This window comes from Lacerta agilis, chromosome 17 (assembly GCF_009819535.1).
Source record: "Lacerta agilis isolate rLacAgi1 chromosome 17, rLacAgi1.pri, whole genome shotgun sequence".
Lineage (NCBI taxonomy): Eukaryota > Metazoa > Chordata > Lepidosauria > Squamata > Lacertidae > Lacerta > Lacerta agilis.
This window is the reverse complement of record NC_046328.1, coordinates 13798765-13819804: the sequence shown is the minus strand read 5'-3', so window position 1 is coordinate 13819804 and position 21040 is coordinate 13798765. Positions and strand designations below refer to the sequence as shown.

At 48.3% G+C, this 21040-nt stretch overlaps 1 protein-coding gene across 5 annotated transcripts; it reads right to left on the bottom strand.

Annotated features, from left to right (window-relative positions):
- Positions 1-1725: 1725 nt before the first annotated feature.
- SLC2A11 (solute carrier family 2 member 11) lies at positions 1726-20799 on the bottom strand. Of its 5 annotated transcripts, none has more exons than XM_033174645.1 (12): positions 19501-19612; positions 13724-13822; positions 12215-12375; positions 10921-11045; positions 9328-9457; positions 8583-8731; positions 7776-7963; positions 7005-7115; positions 5752-5853; positions 4217-4292; positions 3525-3652; positions 1726-2023 (listed from the first exon to the last, which is right to left on the bottom strand). In XM_033174645.1, exons 1-12 carry the CDS (start codon positions 19543-19545, stop codon positions 1823-1825), a joined length of 1515 nt encoding a protein of 504 aa, XP_033030536.1. In that variant the 5' UTR covers positions 19546-19612; the 3' UTR covers positions 1726-1822. The 5 variants fall into 5 exon arrangements, with proteins under 5 accessions (XP_033030536.1, XP_033030539.1, XP_033030538.1 ...); XM_033174646.1 differs by lacking the exon at positions 19501-19612 and adding an exon at positions 20679-20799 and having other exon boundaries at positions 1823-2023; XM_033174648.1 differs by lacking the exons at positions 12215-12375; positions 19501-19612 and adding an exon at positions 20679-20799.
- Positions 20800-21040: the final 241 nt, after the last annotated feature.

Here is a 21040-nt window from a genome sequence, read left to right as displayed (position 1 = left end):
TCCCGCTGGAGCGGTACCTATTTATCTACGTGCACTTTGACGTGCTTTCGAACTGCTAGGTTGGCAGGAGCAGGGACCGAGCAACGGGAGCTCACCCCGTCGCAGGGATTCGAACCGCCGACCTTCTGATCACCAAGCCCTAGTCTCTGTGGTTTAACCCACAGCGCCACCTGGGTCCCTTTAGCCAGTCTTTAAAGCACATCGTCAAGAAAACTAACAGCTACAGAGATACATCAAGGTTCTTCTGGCTGTTGGCAGTGCAATTGTGGGACCGACACCGAAATCAAAAGTCTAGGAATCATCAAAGGTCGTTTTGTACCATAAAATAGTGAAAAGGTTGGGTGGCTCGTATATAAAAACCCAACAAATCTAACGACGAAATTAAAGGAAATCCAAAGGCAGAGAGGCACAAGCAAGACTTATTTGAGGTAGTTACTGCTCTGAGTGAAGGAAGGAGGAGAAATTATTCCAGGTGGCCACATGGGAGCACTAGAGGCACGGCTACCGCTCAGAGAACTTGTGGAGGAGCTCAGCAAAGCAGCAGCAACATACAGTTAAAGCAAGATATGCCTGTCCAGCCAGCAGGAGGATCCAGCCCATCTACAGGGCGCAACATGGAAATTTCTAGAAAGAGAAAATAAAGCAACCTTATCCCCCAGTTCCTTGGCACAGCTGTGGGGGGGGGCACTGGCAGAGTAGCTGAAGCAAACTCAAAGGAGGAAAATCTACCACGACCGCTTAATATAAAAAAGAATCCAGTGTATGATGGAAGTTCTTTCAAGGTTCCATATTAATTCACTTTTTAAACTCTGAAGTAAAGGGTAAAGGTAAAGGGACCCCTGACCATTAGGTCCAGTCGCGGACGACTCTGGGGTTGCGGCGCTCATCTCGCATTACTGGCCAAGGGAGGCGGCATACAGCTTCCGGGTCATGTGGCCAGCATGACTAAGCCTCTTCTGGAGAACCAGAGCAGCACACAGAAACGCCGTTTACCTTCCCGCTGGAGCGGTCCCTATTTATCTACTTGCACTTTGATGTGCTTTTGAACTGCTAGGTGGGGAGGAGCTGGGACTGAGCAATGGGAGCTCACCCCGTCATGGGGATTCGAACCGCCGACCTTCTGATCAGCAAGCCCTAGGCTCTGTGGTTTAACCCACAGCACCACCCACATCCCTCTGAGTGAAGTAGCCAGGACTTTTCTCAGAAGGATCTCTAGCAGGGATTTGCAGAGGCGTTTCTATATTTTAACACACTTTCCGTCAAAAAAAGATGCTCCAACCACGTTAACACATGTTAAAGAGGCAACCCATTCGTAGATCGTGTGTGTGTGTGTGTGTTGTGGTTTCTCCTAAACAAAACTTCTCAATACATTTGGCTATCAATACATTTGGGCATCGATTAAAGCGCAGGTGGGTTATCCCTCCTCGTGAATCAATTTCATGTTTAGAAAATGGTCCCCAAAGCAACACCCTGGAATAGTGCATTGCTCCCCCTAACTGACCAAGCCTGGCAGCTGATGGTCAGAAACAACATTTTAGGGTTCAAATTCCAGATTCCGGGCATTACTTCTTATACAATGTAAAAACCCGTTCTAAAACTGAAAACCCACTAAAAATCTTGGCAGCAAACATTTCCATACAGGACCTTTTATGTGCAAATCAGTGTTTGAGAAACAGAGAAAATGTTCCATCCACCCCCCACTCTAAACTGGCTTCGTACTGGGAATTTTGGGGTGGGGGAAGAGAGGGATAGATCTGCCTGGTGACACAAAACCAACTTTCCCTCCCCGTGTCCCTGCCGTTCTCCTCCATCCTTTGGGGGGCTACAACATGGTGGACTTTGTTTCCTCGGAAAGGCTCCTGGATTCCTCACGAGTCTGCGCTTTGAAGTTCCGCTTGTTGAATTCCTCCGAGATTTCCAGAAAGGATTTCCCTTTGGTCTCGGGGAGGAAGAAAGCGACATAGAGAGTGGCAGAGACGCAGACGGTGAAGAAGGGGACGTAGCAGTAATGGCCAAGGCCTTCCTGAGGGGAGAGAGAGAAGCACAGGCCTTCAGTTTGTCCGTGATGCACACAGAGCGAGCCCCGTACTCAAACTTTTCTGAACAGTCCCCTCTGGGTCTGCTCACTTTGCTCTGGGACTCCCTCGCACCCAAAGCGTCTGCAAGGGTAGCTGCTTAAGGATTTGGATTTGCAGTCCTGATGGCCACCAACTTACGACTGCTTGAAAAGAGGATTAGAGTTAGACCAGGCACCCCCAACCTGCGGCCCTCCAGATGTTTTGGCCTACAACTCCCATGATCCTTAGCTAATGGGACCAGTAGTCAGGGATGATGGGAATTGTAGTCCAAAACATCTGGAGGGCCGAAGGTTGGGGATACCTGAGTTAGACAGTCCTTTTACTTGGGGATAATTCAGACTGAATTTCCCAGGTGTCCAAAAAGGTTATTTATGTATGCCACTACTGCGGCCCGTGTTTTGTTAGCCCCCAAATGGAAAATGAGCCAGGTCCCAACTAAAGAAGAATGGCAACTTAAGTTGAAAGAATATGCGCAGCTTGCAGAATTAACATATAGAAACAGTGTGCACTTCAAAACGTTGACAGCATTCCGATAAATTCAACAGTGTAAATAGGTTTTGATGGATGCAATAAAGGAATACTGCACGGTTTAGTTTTTGTAAAATATGCAGGGATTTATGATATGCAAAATGAACCATGGAAAGAGAAGGGAAGTCATTGATATTTTAAGGATGTTTAAATGAGTATTTTAAATTGTACAAACTGAAAATTTAATTATGTATATATACCATATATACTTGAGTATAAGCCTAGTTTTTCAGCACATTTTTTGTGCTGAAAAAGCTGCCCTCAGCTTATACTTGAGTGAGGCGGGCGGTGGGGGCGGCGAGAAAGAAGCCCTTTCTCTTCGCTCATGCCGCCACCCGCTCTCCCCAGTCAACCATTCCTTAAGAAGTGTATAAGAACAGCGGTTCTTTACTCTCCCCAGGCAGCTTGTTCCATTCCTGAACTGCTCGCATAAATGCAAACTTGGCAAAGGAGGAAGAGGAAGGAGCATCCCAAAGGGCTGCTTTCGGGCTGCTCGTTCCTCCTCCTCCTCCTCAGCGGCAAAGGTGAATCGGCTTATACTTGAGTCAATAAGCTTTCCCAGGTTTTTGTGGGAAAATTAGGTGCCTCGGTTTATATTTGGGTCGGCTTATACTCGGGTATATACGGTATATATATGGGTTCAAACTACAAGAAGATTCCACCTAAACATTAGGAAGAACTTCCTGGCAGTAAGAGCTATGATTCTATGATTCTACGTATATAAAAAAAGAGGATTCAACAAATTCATGGAGGAGGCAGCTGGCAAAGCTGCTTAGTAGGATTGCAATGCAAATTGAAATTGGACAGAAAAGAGGAATGGCGGCTTCAAATGGGTCTCTCCCACTTCCTATCCTGCCCCAACAGCATTGACCCTTGGTTCAACCTAGCATGGCAGTTGAACGGATGGAGTTCGCTTACCACAAGGAAAGGAAACACCATGCCCACCACGAACAAGTTGGCCCACAGCAGAGAACCACAGATCATGCAAGCAGCTGGGCGAGATACCTGGTCGAAAATCTCCATGGGCATAATCACCGTCACGCCGGCTAGGCAAATCAAACATATTTTTCATCACTTTCTCTCCGGGGCTGCAAGGGTCAAAATGCAACCCCAGGACACTAACATCTATCCAGATTGTGCGGGTGTGTTAATGGTGAGAGGCTTTAAATCAGGCTTCCTCAACCTCGGCCCTCCAGATGTTTTTGGCCTACAACTCCCATGATCCCTAGCTAGCAGGACCAGTGGTCAGGGATGATGGGAATTGTAGTCTCAGAACATCTGGAGGGCCGAGTTCGAGGAAGCCTGCTTTAAAGAAATAAATCTTCACCGGGGGGGGGGGGGGTGTTGAGCACAACAGAGTGGACAGAAATGAGGCTCCTCCAGTATCACCTGCTCAATTTCTGCTGCACCCGCCTTCTCTTTGGAATGTCTCCATAGCAACTGCTTTGAGCATCAAGCTGAGAATCTCCATCGGCAAGCATCTAGTCCTCATGGACGCCAAGGCTTCCAAACAAAACGCCCACGTCATGTTGACGTGCATGCCTGCTCATGTTTCAGGTTGGATGTGAGCACCCCAACACGCAGCTTTCCAGGGAGGGAGTCTGACTCACCTGGCCCAATTCCAAAGCTCAGGATGTAGGCGAAGATGCAGGACATGCTGAGGTAAGGCATCCATCTGTATTGGTCCTGCAAATCCAAGGAGGCAAAGGCAAAGGGGTTAGTGGGAAATGGTGTGGGAAACTGCAGTCAAAATCCAACAGTGCATATTCTTCCTAGTTCATAAGTTTGGGAGCAAATGACCACAGAACTGTACTGCTGAAAGGCGAAGACTCAAACCATAGAGATGTAATTGGTAGAGAGGGTTCTGTGTGATGTCATTTCCCCTCCTCTCCTGGGAGGGCTATGTAATTTCCTGTTCCTCTCTTTCTTTGACCAGCCGTGCCTGAGACTGTTTCTACTGTAAATGAAAGTATTTTATCTGCACAATTTTACTGCTGCTGTGGCTGAGAACCAGTGCAAAGACTCATAAAGTAAATCCTGTTTTAAGCTTACTTCCACAGTCGGTTGTCTGATTTCTTTGTTAAGCGGGGTGAATGAGAAGGGGGAGCCAGCTCACTTCATAGCTGGATGTAATTAAAAAAAGGTTTCACAGTCTATTCTGACATGCCTCAATTTTTCTCCAGAGTGTGGAACTTTTTATTATTAACTTTTTATTTAAATAATTTCAGTTACAGGAAATAAAGTGATGAAAGAGAAGGAAAGAAAAAGAAAGTGGGGGGGGGACCACACACATTAATGCCTAAGGGCCATAGCTGTCAAGTCTCCCCTTTTTTGCGGGAAACTCCCTTATTCCAAGCCATTTCCCGCAGCTATCCCTTATTGTTGATATCCCTTAAATTTCCCTTATTTCCAGGAAGGAGAGTTGGAGTCTGGGGACTCCTTGGGTCCCTGACTTTCTCAGCCCTGCCTGCCTGCCTACCTCACAGGACTGTTGTGGGGATTAAATGAGGACTAGGACCAGGGAGCTCCTTAGAGAAAAAGGTGGAATATAAATACCTAATAACAAACAGACAGACAGATATATAAAGAAGATAAAATAGACGAATGTTTCTCGGCAACAGGTGCTCAGATTAAGCATTGCTGCCCCTAACTGGAGGCAGAGCAGAGCCAACCTGGCCAGAAGCCATCAGTGGTCCTCTCCTCCTGCATGAATTTGCCTAATCCTTTTCTAAACCATCCAAGTTGGTGGCCATCGCTGCTCCCTGTGGCAGGGAGTTCCAGAGGTTAACCGTGTGCTGCGTGAATAAGTGCTTTCTTTTCTCTGCCCTGATTTCTCTTTCCTGGGAGCTCTTTCCTGGTGTAAATTAATTTGTAGCCTGGGGGGGGGGATTACTGCGGCGTGGACTGTCCCTGAGAACTGTAGACTGTCCCCGGGACAGGTGAGGGTGCTGATCCCTTATTTTCAAATCCGAAACTTGACAGCTATGCTAAGGGTGGAACTTTAAACTCTGTTCAACAGGCACACATGAGCACCTGGAGGGATAAACTGCTATTAATATATCCTCTCCTACCCATTAAAACCCATTCCACAGAGTCAGACTCCTATTTGGGCCCTGCTCAGCCCCTCCTTCAAGAGCTCAATTACCTGCAGAGACAGGGCCACCATGAAGACAATGGCCCACACAGACATGAGACTGTATCCGCCCATCACCAGCTTCCTTCGTCCGACATGCTCAATGATCAGATTCTGGAGCAAAGCAACACAGGAAAGTTACAGCCAGGAGGACTCTCACGCCAAGCGTGCCCCAAAGCAACGGGGAGCTGGTCTCATGGCAGGTCTAATTATTATTAGTATTGAGTTTATATATCACCCTATACCCAGAGGTCCTCAGGGCGGTTCACAGAAAAGATCACAACATACATAATCAGAATAAGAACAACAACCCAGTAACACCCCTCCCCAGAAAAGAGCCACATTTTAAAAGGGTATAGGATGTCAAACAAAGGCCTGGTTAAAAAGGAACGTTTTTGCTTGGCGCCTAAAGGTGTGTAATGAAGGCGCCAGGCGAACTTTCCTGGGGAGAGCTTTCCACAGACGGGGAGCCACTGCAGAGAAGGCCCTGTTCTTGTGTTGCCAGCCTCCAGACCTCTCGAGGAGGAGACACGCGAAGAAGGACCTCAGAAGGTGATCTCAGGGCCCAGGTAGGTTCATATGGAAAGAGGCAGTCCTTGAGGTATTGCAGTCCTGAGCCGTTTAAGGCTTTACAGGTCAAAACTCATTGGTAGCCAGTGCAGTCGGACCAGGATCAGACTTGAATCCTGGTTAACACTCTTCATTGTAAAAAATAAAAGGAGGGAGGGCAGGGCAGGCCATTTGATGGCTCTGGAGGCAGACACCGCACACACACACACACCCGGCATCCCTTCTTTCTCCTAGCAGGATGGATTCAAAGTTCTTCCCTTTGTCCTGAGTTTCACAACTAGCTATGCACAAGAAAGTCACATTATCTCTCCCTCTTTCCATTTCCCCCCATACCACGTGAAACTTGTGCAATTCCATCATGTCCCTCTTCTCGGCCTTGTCTCTAAAAAGCGCTTCAACCTGTTATCACTCCACCCCCTTCAACATCCTGGCTGCCCTTTTCTGAACATTTCCCAGCTCAACAGTACCCATTTTGAGGTGAGGCGAACAGGACTGGGTGAGAGAGAGAAGGCAGACTCCCACCCCTGTCCACCTCCCCCAGAAATGGCTCCCTACTTCACTGCTCAGAGACAACCCCCCAAAAGCGAAAGGTCCAAGCGCTCTCTGTTGCTGCCTATCGGACAACCCAGTATTTGGGGGAGGGGAGAGCAGCAGAAGGAAGCGGGTTGCTGCCAAAGGGCAGCAGAGATTCTCACACAAGTCATGGCGGTGATCAGCTCGCAGCTGCCGGTGCCGATTATGCTGTACTGGATCTTGTCGTAAGGGATTCCAGCCTCTTGGAAAACGTTGGAGGCATAGGAGTACATCTGGGGGACACAAAGGGAGATGGAGGAAGGGTGAATGAAGAGCTCCAGGGCTCTGGTTTCACTGCAGACACACACAGGAAGGAGAGGCAGTAATAAGGATGGGAAGAAGGGACAGCAGGTGGTGGTATGGGTGAGCATATTTTTGCAAGAACAGTTTGCACCTCTCCAAAGAGCACCTCCTGTTCTTACACAACCCCCAGACTTGTGCTGTGTGGTTGAAGGACAGCCAAATCTCCCCAGAGTCCAGCCTGGCTCATAACGCTTTTGACAAGCCCACCAGAAGGGTCTCTCTCTTCTTCTGGAGCCTGGCACTTTTGGGTAGCTCCTGCCTGGCCCCGGCCGAAGACCTGAATTGGCACCCCCCCCCCCACCAGTGGCATAGCGTAGGTTGCCAGTGCCCGGGGCCATGTGGAGGGAAACAGGTGAAGTATGCACACACATTCGGGTGTCTGCATCGCCCGGGAGATCTCAGCTGCAGAGATGAGTTGTTCCATTGTCTGGAGATGTCACTTCCTGGTTGAAATGTTGCACCCCTAACAATTTTGCACCCGGGGCAACCGCCTCTGTGGCCCCACCATGCTATGCCACTGCCCCCAACCCCACCAATGCACAAGCTGATTCCCCCTCCCCGCCTTCTCCTCCCTGCCCCCAGCCACTCACAGAGTCGTTACCGCAGAGCTGCATGGCGCTAGTGAGGACGATGATGGTGATCAGCTGCCACCGCACGGCCGGATCCCCAAAGAGCTCCCAGGGGGCCTTGGCTGTCACCCCTCGGAGGGCCGCCTGCTCGGCCAGCAGCTCCTTCATCTCCCCGCCCAGGTCGTTGCTTCCCCGCAGCTTCTGCAAAGCTGGAAGAGGCAAGAGAGGCAACATCAGGGCTGCAAGCATGAAGATGGAGCGGTCAAACTCCAGGAGATGCTCAGAGTTTTATTAGGGATTCCAAACATACTCTGAGCACCTGTTGAGCTCCTGGAGCTTGGAGTGAGCTTGAAAGCAAATTAGGAAGGCAGCCCACAAACGGCATGCGATAGCAGTGGTACGGGAAACAGCTCAATCTGCTCTTGTTGTGAATCTACTTTCCCCTATGAGAGGAACCATGCACCATCCCCTATGGATCTTCCCTTAAACCAGGGTTTCCCAAACTTGGGTCTCCAGCTGCTTTTGGACTACAACTCCCATCATCCCTAGCTAGCAGGACAAGTGGTCATGGGATGATGGGAGTTGTAGTCCAAAATCAGATGGAGACCCAACTTTGGGAAACCTTGCCTTAAGCATACATACGAGTAGTGATTATTTCTATAGGGTGAAGCCTGCTCTTTTGGATCAAGACCAGGCCAGACTTGAATCCAGAGCCTTTGGAATGGAAGCAGCCAAAGAACTCGATGCAACAGGAGAACCAGAAGGCAGTTTTGTCTTGAGCTGTTTAAAAAAAAAAAAAAAGCAATGAGAAGGACTGAGCACACCCACCACAGATGCAAGATTCCTCATCTCCTCGGTCGATCAATAGGTACCGGGGGCTTTCCGGGGCCCAGGGCAGCAAGACCAGCTGGATCAGAGCAGGCACTGCATTGCTGGCCAGGAGGAGAGGCCAGTTTTCCTCCGCTCCTAAAATTTCTCTGCATTAAAAATACAGAATTGGGTGAGCAGAACCTTTCTGAACCGGCAGTTTGGGCCTCGTATTTACTTTTTCTGTTTATGTCTGTTTGTCACTTTTCGCACACAGAACAGTGCCCGCAAAGCAACTTAACACATTAAAACCCCATATAAAGAAATAATAAAATGCAAGAGCTGCAGCTCAGAGGAAGAAAGCCCCGATTTCAATCCCAAATGGCATGTCCAGGTAGGGTTTGAGAGAGACTCTCTGCCTGAACCCCTGGAAAGCTGCTGCCAGTCCAGGTAGGCAATGCTGAGCTAGATGGAGCAAGGGTCAGACTCAGCAGAAAGCAGCCCCTTAATAATCCTAATACTAGCCCCTCCCCAGCTTCTTTCTCTGCGCCCCAGGAAGGGCTTAATTTAGCTGCTCAGCATCCAAGTAGTTTTCTGGGCAAAGATGCTGCAGATCATTATGGGACCAAGTAGCCGGGATTGCTGTGCTTGGAGTAAACCATTTGCTGCAAGAGATGCAGAGGTTTCTTTCCTCTTCTTTTTTTGGGGGGTGGAAAGAGGACCGTACCCCCCAACAGCTTCCCCATGATGCCCCTTTAAGCCTCACCTCAGTCCAACCACCTGTCCCATCACCAACCCCAGGGCCGTGAAGGATGCAGACGTCAGGGCAACGGCTCCACGGAGCTCCTTGGGGGCGCTTTCTCCCAGGTACATGGGCTGGATGTTCATGCCCACACCTGGCCAGGAGGAGAGACAAACAAGGATCTCAGGCTCAGGAATCTGGCAGTGCTCCAATCTATAGTTGTTCATCCCTCCCCCCACAGAGAGAGACTCCATGCCGGCTGGGACTGGTCAGATGACATTTATTTATACCCCAGCCTGCAGAAACAACAGTAACTTTCTCCAAGTTCTAACCTTTGCCCAAACTCGCCTGTCATCTCCTCCTCCCCACCAGCCTCGCTTCTCGTCCTAATGTTTCCCCTCTTGTGTCCCAAAACTATCAATTTTGTTTATTGCTCTAGGAATGTTCAAAGGTGAGGGAGGCACTTGCCTCCCAGCCCCCCCCCCCCGCTTGCTTTCCTAAAAAGGTAAAGGGACCCCTGACCATTAGGTCCAGTCGTGGACGACTCTGGGGTTGCGGCGCTCATCTCGCTTTACTGGCCGAGGAAACCGGCATACAACTTCCGGGTCATGTGGCCAGCATGACTAAGCCGCTTCTGGCGAAACCAGAGCAGCGCACGGAAACGCCGTTTACCTTCCCGCCGGAGCGGTACCTATTTATCTACTTGCAGTTTGACGTGCTTTCGAACTGCTAGATTGGCAGGAGCAGGGACCGAGCAACGGGAGCTCACCCTGTCGCGGGGATTCGAACTGCCGACCTTCTGATCGACAAGCTCTACGCTCTGTGCTCCAGGCTAAACATAACCAACTCCTTCAACTGTTCCTCATAAGGCCTGGTTTCCAGACCCTTGATCATCTTGGTCGCCCCTCAGCTACACACCTTCCCACTTGTCAATACCCTTCTTAAATGGTGGTATCCAGAACTGGACAGGTGTGGTCTGACCAAGGCAGAATAGAGCAGGACTATTACTTCCCTTGATCTGGACACTATACTTCTGTTGATGCAGCCTAGAATAGCATTTGCTTTTTTCCTGCTGCATCACACTTTTGACTCACGTTAAGCTGGTAGTCTACTAAGACGCCTAGACCGTGTACGGATGTGTAGCCAGCTGTCCCCCCATCCTACATTTGTGCCTCTGATTATTCCTTGCTAAGTGTAGAACTTTATATTGGTCCCTACTGAAATTAATTCTGCTAGTTTTGGCCCAGCTCTCCAATCTGTTATGGTAATATTGAATCCCAATTCTGTCTTCTGCAGCATTAGCTACCACTCCCAGTTTGGTGCCGTCTGCAAATCTGATAAGCATCTCCTCAATTCTTTAATCCAAGTCATTTATTAAGATGTTGAAAAACACCAGGCCTAAGATAGAACCCTGCAGCGCTCCAGTTGGCCCTGTTTCTCAGGATGACAAAGAACTGGCCGAGAAGGATCTGCTGACATAGATCCCTTGGCTGAAGACTTAAGGGCTGCCTGGCTATCCTTCAGTTGGTTAGATGCTTTCCAGATTCGCACACACTCCCCATTTTCAGTGGTGTGGCCTGCAGGGAACCTCGAACTCACCTGCTCCTCCTTACCTACCAGAATTGATTCCTGTAAGAAATCTGCTCAGCAAGATCATTTCAAAGGATTTGGCCATTTGGCTGAATCCCACCAGCACCGCAGCCAAGACCACAAACAAGTTGTTCAGCAGCAAAGATTTCTTCCTTCAGAGAAAGAAAGAGGGATAAAAGGACTCAGGCGCCCGGTTCAAGCATAATGAGGATGGACACATCACACCCCTGTGCTTCTCTCCTTGTGCGCCTGACTTGGCACAGTGACTTTCCTTGGTCAACACTAAGTTCCGACCTCCATGTGCTGCCCCCTGCCTTGGCCAACCCTAACAGCCCCCTCTCCGTTCAGGATCAGTGCCAAGGCCCAGGGGAGCGGCTCCTGGCCCTGTCCTTCCCTTGCTCATAAAGCCAGCTGCACCCGCACGCCCCCCCCCCAGCAGGAGGGAAAGCTGCCTGAAACACCCAGCTCTTCCCAGGGAGATGAATGTCAGTCTTGGCAGGAGGAGAAAATGCGGGTGCGAAAGGTTCTTGGACTTTGGGTGAACTCCACAGCTATCGTCCAAAGCAAGGAGAGAAAGCCTCAGTGAGCGGGCTGTACTGGGACCAGCACCCAGACCCCTCACCTAGGCTTTGCCAATACTCTACCCCCAAACAACAACAACAACAACAACAACAACAACAACAACAACAACCCAGGTCACTTGGAATCAGGTTAGGTTGATTGGAACAGGATTCGTTTCAGTTTCATATTAAGTTGTAACTGGTTTAATTACATGTAGCTGATAAATTGAGGCACTCTGATGCCAGCAGTAAAAAGTTCAATGTCTAAAACGCAGGCTGTGTGAGTTCTTCAGTAGCCACCCCCACCCCTCCACCAGTGCCGGATTTACGTATAAGCTAAACAAGCTATAGCCAAGGGTGTCCCACTCTCTTGGGTGCCCCCCAAAAAAATTAAAGGAAAAAACAAAGCAAAACCTGGATGTACATTTCCAAAATTCTAAATTGTATTTCAGTTCAACAATTACTTTGATAAAATTTTGTTATGTGCAAATGGCTTTAGATACCAATTAGGTCAATAAATTACCATATAGCATATATTCAACACAAAAAACAGCGACAGTTTGTTGTTGACAAAGGACAGCTGGACATATAAAGGGCCCCATTACCTTCAGTAGCTTAGGGCCTCATCAAACCTAAATCCGGCCCTGCCCTCCACCAACAGACTGACACAGGGCCGGGTCCCCCATGGGGGGGGGTCAGCAGCTGAAAATGGTTGTGAGTCTTTGCCCACTGAAGCAGAAATCTACAAGGTGCCTCCTCACCTTCCCAGCTTAATGGCCATGGGGCCCGCGAGGAGGGCTCCCACGAGCCCCCCCAAAGGATAGATGGAGACCACAAAGGACCAGATCAGGGTGATCACCTTCTCCTCCAGAGGGCTGCCCGTCCGCTCCAGCCACGTCTCATTTGTGAAGCTCTGGATGTACTGCAATGTACAAAGGCTGAAGTCACATTGGGAGAAAACAGACAACTGTCTTTCTACAGGTGCTGCATGCGACATATCATTTTTCCAGGACCAAATGTGGTGAGTATTGGACGGGGAGGAGAGACCTCCAGGTTCAAACCCCCCCCCCATGGTCACCTTGAACCAGTCGCTCTCGCTAAGCCTGGTCTACCTCGCAGGGCTGTCGTCCTGGCAAAATCAGGGTGGGGAGCCACATATGCCGCCCCGAGCACCTTGGAGGAAAATGAGGGTGCGGACACGGCCAACACGCTGCAAAATACTCGGGAGGGGAGGTGTACAAAACACACAAGAGCAAAGGAGCCTTCACGAAAAATTACATTCACCCCTAAGGAAAGAAACCTCTCTCTGTCCGGTTTCTCTCCTGCGTTTGCGTTGAAGGCACCAAAAGAAAAAATGCTGAGAGAGGAGGCCAGCCCCACTTGCTGCCTCAGTCTGTGAACCCGTGGCAAGTTAACAGGATCACAGGGCAAGTACAGTGGTACCTTGGTTCTCAAACGGCTTGGTTCTCAAATGCCGAAAACCCGGAAGTATTCCGGTTTTCGAGCCATTTTCAGAAGCCGAATGTCCAATGCGGCTGTCAGCTATTGTTTCTGGGGTGGCTGCACCAATCAGAAGCTGCGCCTTGGTTTTCGAACATTTCAGAAGTCAAACAGACTTGCGGAACGGATTAAGTTTGGCGCTTTTGTTTTTGCTACTTACTTTGCATTATTGTTTCTGAGGCTTTTTCGGTTAATTTGTTTTTGTGACTGTGTGGAACCCTGTTCAGCTACTGATTGATTGATTGTGTGACTGCAGAAATTGATAAGAGCCCGCCCCCCATCCAAACAATGACTATCATCAGTGCAGGTAAGAAATTTTTACCACCTACAATGCTGTCTTATTTATTTTATAGTACAGTACATTGATTATTGCTTTCATTTTGTGGATCAATGGTCTCGTTAGATAGTCAAAACAAAATAAAATAAAATAAAAAATTCCTTCCAGTAGCACCTTAGAGACAACTAAGTTTGTTCTTGGTATGAACTTAGTTGGTCTCTAAGGTGCTACTAGAAGGAATTTTTTATTTTATTTTGTTTTGACTATGGCAGACCAACACGGCTACCTTCCTGTCGTTAGATAGTAAAATTCATGTTAAATTGCTGCTTTAGGTGTTGTTTTTAAAAGTCTGGAACGGATTAATCCCTTTTGCATTACTTTCTACGGGAAAGCGCGCCTTGGTTTTGGAACGCTTTGGTCTCCAAACAGAGATGACATGGTCTCTGCTAACAGTCGGAAAAACTGGGGCAAGTGTTATCAGGTAAGGACTTACTGTGGTTGGGGCATTGATGATGGTGAGGTTGTATCCATATTGGAATGTGCCCCCAATTCCAGCAGCACAGACCGTCAGGATCAAGACCCGGCCTTGAAGCTGAGGGAAGACCCAGAAACATTCAGAAAATTAGGATGTTTCCTTATTTATTTGGTTTTCAACATACAGTAACATTCTGCAACATGCAACACACAACTGAGGAGCACCAAATAGAATAATATAAATTTCCTAATACTGTATTAGCAATCTATATATATATAAATGTTCCCATTGTGCACGGTGGACACCGATGTTCTCCGTAACCGCTGGACCAAAGCGCATCAAATTAGTACAAAGCGTAACATGACCATCAAGGAAGGATCTGGCATCATAAAAATTAAAATAAAAAACCTGTCATGCCTAAAATATAGAATAAAGGGGAAAAAATGGTGCACCTATTATACCTCACCAGCAAAAGGAATGAAGTCTCCAACAGCATCCAATAGAAAGGCAGATGGCCCGTCGACATCATCAGACCTGGCAAAAGCAACAATGCCTGTGCCCTCACCTTAAATGGTTGCTGCAGCTTCGCATGCTCCGAGAAAAAAAAACACACGAAGCAGGAGGCATGCCCGAGAGGTCGCACTGAGTAAGACCAGCTCTGAGGGGATTGTGTCGCTGGGGTGCGTGATTTTGGGACTAGGTAATTTTGGGACTGGGGTGAGGGAGAATGCTTTTTAAGGTCGCCAGTGCCCTCACCTAAAATGGCCCCCGCAGCTTTGCATGCCTGGTGTCTTTACATGAGTAGAATGTGTTCTTTTATGTAATGGGAATCGGTGTGTTTTTACATGAGTAGAATGTGTTCTTTTATGTAAAATGCATCTCTGGGTTATTTGTGGGGCATAGGAATTAGTTCATTCCCCCCCCCAAAAAATATAGTCTGACCCACCACATGGTCTGAGGGACAGTGGACCGGCCCAAGACTGAAAAAGGTTGCTGACCCCTGCTCTAAAGGGACAGGGAAGAATGAAAACAGGAGCTTCCAGAATACTCTCGGGGTCAGGAGAATTTTAAAAAGCAAAAAAAAAAACAAAAAACACAACCACAGCAACGTGTGGCCGGGCCAGCTAGTGATTTATAGAACAATACATTTCACAGTAAGTGCCCGGTCACTGAAAGTCACCTATGCAACATGGTGGTTCATCTTAGAATCATGGTTGTGCTAAGACTCCACTGGCAATAATTACTTCCAGGGTACAGCCCAAAAGAAAACAAAGGGAATTGATCGACAGCGAGACAAACTCACTGAACTGAAGCAGCTTAAGATGTCTGGGGTGATTGAAAGAATATAATATCAAGGGCAGATTTTCCTTCAATCCTTTATTTTTAATGAGGAATTTAAGATTGTAGGTCAAGTGGCTAATCGGGTAGGATGAGAATGTGATTATAATTTATAAAACCCTGAGTGAAGTTTTTGAAACGGCAGCCAAAAAGTTACAGAGAAGGAAACATGAGAAGGAATAACAATCATGGGTGTAGCCGTACACCCCCCGACTCCCCAAATCAAGTAAATAAATAAAAATACTCAACTAAAAGTAGAAATTGTAGAAAGAGTTCGACAGATTTTTTCTGAACACTTGGGGTCAAATAAAAGTACCGGTAACTTTAAACAACTGTTGCTGAGAGATTTCATTCCGAATCTGCTAGACAGAGCCAAACAATGGATGGGTGGGTATCCTGCCCCCTCACCAACATAAATCCTGGCTACGCCTATGACGATAACAATGGAAGGCACATCAATGGCTTTTGAAGAACAAATATGACTCTGTTTGGGATACCGTGTCATAGAATCATAGAACTGTGTGGGCCTTCTAGCCACAGATATTGTGGAGTAGGAAAAGGTTGACCAGAACGGCCGAGGAGTTGGAGCAACTCCCCTAGGAAAAGGGTTGCAGCGTTTGTGGCTTTTCAGTTCAGAGAAAAGTAAGAGGCGACATGATAGGAATATAAAATTATGCCTGACATGGAGAAAGCAAATAGAGAAAAGACTTTCTCCTACTGCGGCCCGTGTTTTGTTAGCCCCAAAATGGAAAACAAGCGAGATCCCAACCAAAGAAGAATGTCAAATATGGGCAGCTTGAAGACTTAACATATAGAATAAGAAAACAAGAAGAACATACATTTAGAGAAGATTGGAAAATGTTCATTGAATATATGGGGGGAATTGTGTACACTTGAAAACGTTGGCAGCATTAAGATAAATTCAACAGTGTAAATAAGTTTTGATGGATGTAATAATGGAATACTGAATGGTTTAGTTTATGTAAAATACCCAGGGATTTATGATATGCAAAATGAACTATGGACAGAGAAGAAGAGAAGTCATTGATATTTTAAGGATGTTTAAATGAGTATTCTAAATTGTAAAACAGAAATCTAATAAAAATAAGACAGAGAGAGAGAGAGGTCTTTCTCCTTCTCTTGGAGAAAGAACTCGGAAACATCTAAGGAAGCTGAATGTTGGAAGTTTCAGGACAAATAAAAGAAAGTACTTCTTCATGCAGCGCATAGATTGTGGAACTTGCTCACAAAGGACGCAGTGACTGCCACAAACCTTAGATGGCTTTAGAAGAGAATTAGGCAAATTCGTGAGAGGGCTATCAATGGCTACCAGTCATAATAGCTCTGCTCTGCCTTCATGGTCAGAGGCAGTAAATGCTTGCTGGGAATTACAGGTGGGCAGAATTGAGCTCAGGTTCTGCTTGTAATAGGCTTCCCACAGGCACCTGGATGTCCGCCCCCCCCCCCGCCCCCACAGGATGCTGGACTAGGTGAGTCCCCATTGGCCTGATCTAGCAGGCTGCTATTTTCTTACATTTTGTTTAAGTGTTTTCTTTTATCCCAAGATTATGTTCCTTAAATCTTCAACACGGTACTAATTTTGAGAGAAATGGGATGAAAGTTAGGCGGGGAATCGTTAATTTGGGACCATTGCAATTCCTCAGCATCAACAAAAGATAAAATTGTTATAGACTGCTTTGCCAGTGGTACATGCCATCAGAGACTTAATAAAAATCATTTATACCAGGTGAGATAGTAAATGTTGGGAGTTGTGGGTAATGAAAGGCATATGCCCATTAAATTAAAGATTTTGGAAAAAGAGATTAACAATTCCATTGGTAACTCTTTAAGAGTTTTTTAATCATTATTTTATTTATCCTTTTCAGGTTTATGTTGTTGTTGTTCAGTCGTTCAGTCGTGTCCGACTCTTCGTGACCCCATGGACCAAAGCATGCCAGGCACGCCTATCCTTCACTGCCTCCCGCAGTTTGGCCAAATTCATGCCAGTCGCTTTGAGAACACTGTCCAACCATCTCATCCTCTGTCGTCCCCTTCTCCTTGTGCCCTCCATCTTTCCCAACATCAGGGTCTTTTCCAGGGAGTCTTCTCTTCTCATGAGGTAGCCAAAGTACTGGAGCCTCAACTTCAGGATCTGCCCTTCCAGTGAGCACTCAGGGCTGATTTCTTTAAGGATGGATAAGTCTGATCTTTTTGCAGTCCATGGGACTCTCAAGAGTCTCCTCCAGCACCATAATTCAAAAGCATCAATTCTTCGGTCTTCTTTATGGTCCAGCTCTCACTTCCATACATTACTACTGGGAAAACCATAGCTTTAACTATACGGACCTTAGTCGGCAAGGTGATGTCTCTGCTTTTTAAGATGCTGTCTAGATTTGTCACTGCTTTCCTCCCAAGAAGCAGGCGTCTTTTAATTTCGTGACTGCTGTCACCATCTGCAGTGATCATGGAGCACAAGAAAGTAAAATCTCTCACTGCCTCCATTTCTTCCCCTTCTGTTTGCCAGGAGGTGATGGGACCAGTGGCCATGATCTTAGTTTTTTTGATGTTGAGCTTCAGACCATATTTTGCGCTCTCCTCTTTCACCCTCATTAAAAGGTTCTTTAATTCCTCCTCGCTTTCTGCCATCAAGGTTGTGTCATCAGCATATCTGAGGTTGTTGTTATTTCTTCTGGCAATCTTAATTCCGGTTTGGGATTCATCCAGTCCAGCCTTTTGCATTATGAATTCTGCATATAAGTTAAATAAGCAGGGAGACAATATACAGCCTTGTCGTACTCCTTTCCCAATTTTGAACCAATCAGTTGTTCCATATCCAGTTCTAACTGTAGCTTCTTGTCCCACATAGAGATTTCTCAGGAGACAAATGAGGTGGTCCGGCACTCCCATTTCTTTAAGAACTTGCCATAGTTTGCTGTGGTTGACACAGTCAAATGCTTTTGCGTAGTCAATGAAGCAGAAGTAGATGTTTTTCTGGAACTCTCTAGCTTTCTCCATAAGCCAGCGCATATTCGCAATTTGGTCTCTGGTTCCTCTGCCCCTTCGAAATCCAGCTTGCACTTCTGGGAGCTCTCGGTCCACATACAGCATCATCCTTTAAAATTTTAAATAATTCAGCTGGAATATCATCACTTCCACTGGCCTTGTTATTAGCAGTGCTTTCTAAGGCCCATTTGACTTCACTCTCCAGGATGTCTGGCTCAAGGTCAGCAACCACACTACCTAGGGTGTACGAGACCGACATATCTTTATGGTATAATTCCTCTGTGTATTCTTGCCACCTCTTCTTGATGTCTTCTGCTTCTGTTAGGTCCTTCCCACTTTTGTCCTTTATTATGGTAATCTTTGGACGAAATGTTCCTTTCATATCTCAATGTTCCTTTCATATACATTTCACTAATTTTACAACCAACATTTCAAAACTTGACTTCCTTCTTCATCTTTCTACGGTTCCTTGATTTTTTAAAATATCTTCTGCATATCCAAATTAACTTAATTTGCTCATATATACTCTTATAAAACTGCAGGTTATTACAATAATCCTGCAATACGCTTTTAAAGTTTTATTGGAACATCTGGAGGAACAAATCAAGAATAAGGAATTGATACAATTTAATTGCCAATTAAATTGCCAATATGTTAATTGGCACAAAAATGGAGAAAATAAGGTGCCAGTAAATTAGAAAAGAGTGCTAAGCAAAAATCTGGAAGTTAAGTCTTGTTGCAGAAGCTTCCTGGAGTGATTAGTTTAAGAGATGGCAGAGATAGAAGGGAAAATTTAGACAGTAATTGAATTTAGAAAAAAGCAGATACAACAATAATATTGGTAGATAATAGCTTTTCTTGGTGGCAGATAAAAATATTTAATCTTTATAGTCTTCAGCAAGATATGATATTCTGCAATTATATTTGTTTACAGATTCCTGCATTTGGGCATGTTTCCAAATTTAATTTTTTGAGCGGTCCGTAGCTCCAGCCAGCCCAGCTGGGCAGGGCAGAAAGCATGGAAGGAACACCCCCCGCCGCCGGCCTCCACGCTTGTCCCCGGAGCCAGAGACTGCAGGCATGCCGGTTAGAGACGGAGGGGCTTCGGGTCGGAACAGTCTCCGCCTCACCTGTCGCTGCCACTCGGCAGGGCACGCTGTGCCGGACCCCCCGGCGGCCTCCCGGGCCGTGCGCCTGGCGGGGCCACCCAGCGAGTCAAGGGGTCCCTCCCCGACGCAGGGGGACTATCCCTGGAGAGATGGGCTGCCGGCCTGGGCAGGCGGCGAGAGGGCCGGGAGGGAGAACCCTTGGAAATATCCGATCGCCCGGGAGTTGGTCGCTGTCGCCTCCCCCGCACCCCCCGGAGAGGAGCCCCGGAAGCGTGACGCAGCCCCCGCAGTAGCTCCCGCTCCCGAGCGGTCCTGGCCAGGTGTGCGAGCGGGGCGGGGCCTCACCTGGCGACGCGGTGGCTGCTGAGGCTGCGGGGCTCCGTCTGGCATCCTGCTCGGCCCGGCTCGGCTTCCCTCCTCGGCTCTCCCGGCAGGTGCCGGCCGGCTAGGAGGAGGGAGGGAGGGCGGGGACTCCGCGCTGGGCAGGGCTTCTTGGCTGGAGCTGAGCCCGGAGGCTCATTGCGCAACGGGCGACTCTGAGCATGTGCAGAGTGCCTCCGGGAGAGAGGCCAGCGGGGCTAGCCTAGTGGGCGCCGGGATCCCCTCGCGGGGGACGGCATGGCCGGGGTGGGAGGGTGGCCTCAGTCTGGCCTGGTCCCACCCATTACAGCATCCTTTGGGTCACCCGGCGCTTTTTTCTCTGGAGTGTGGGGAGGGCTGGGTCGGCCACCCGGTCCTTCTGCGACTGAGGATCGCTCCCCAGGTGCCTTTTCTTTAAGTCACCCCCCCCCCCAGCCATGCTAGGGCAGGCCAGCCCCCTAAATACGACAGCCCCCATTTGGCAGCTCTGGATTTGGGGGGGGGGGGTCCTAAAAGGAACGGCCGAAGCTCATGCAGAAGGTCGCCACAGGCAGCATCTCCCGTGGAGAGCTAGTGCTGCTGCCGGCCAGTGTAAACAATATACCACGCTACATAGACAATGGCATTACGCGTCAGTCTAAGGCAGCTTCCTTTGTCAGCAGCAAGACAATTGCATTTTGATTGTGCGGGGCGCTGCACAGATCTCTACTTTTTTTGGAAGGCGGGGAACTTGACAGCTGGCATAACTCAGTGGGTAGAGAGCATGAGTCTCTTCATCTCAGGGTCGTGGGTTCGAGTCCCAGCTAGGCAAAAAGTTCCTGTATTGCAAGGGGTTGATGACCCTTGTGGCCCGTTCCAGCTCTACAATTCTAATATTCTATGCTACTGAGCACCTCCAAGCGGGAGCTCACTTCTCCGCTCGGCCTCCTGCAGGCGACCGGCTCAGGCCCTCCAAGCGGCTCCGGGGCACCCTCATATCTGACGTTTGGACCGCCCCGAGTTCCTGGACCCAGAAAACCCCTCGAGCCTCTCGCCGGCCAACCAACCATTTGCTTTCCGCGCCGCGAAGGCCCCCCCCCCATCTTATCTCTTGTTGGATTCCCCCTGCAGGAATCGCTGGAAGAAATCAGCGGATCGCGAAAGCGAGAAGCGCCAAGCGGTACCATCTTCTGCAGCGCCTTCATCCTGCTTGGAAGTCCAGCCGGCCGAGGAGGAGGCGACTGGGGCTGGGAGGGAAAGTCCTGCAGGATCGGCCTGGGCTTTTGGGGGCAGGAATGCAGCTATTTAGTCACCCATTACCCCGGGAGGCAAAGAAGCGGCTCATTTACAACGCTTTGCTTGCTCCGTATTTCTTTATTTATCCCTTCTCATATGGGGACTGATCGTTGCACCAAGAACCTCCCAGTCACTACGATAGCCTGCTGCATCGCCACCGGGGTGTGACTTCTTGCGCTCCTGTTGACCTTCGCACCCTTCCAACCTGTGAATTTTACACGCCTGCTTCCTGCGCTGTCTGTTGCACACC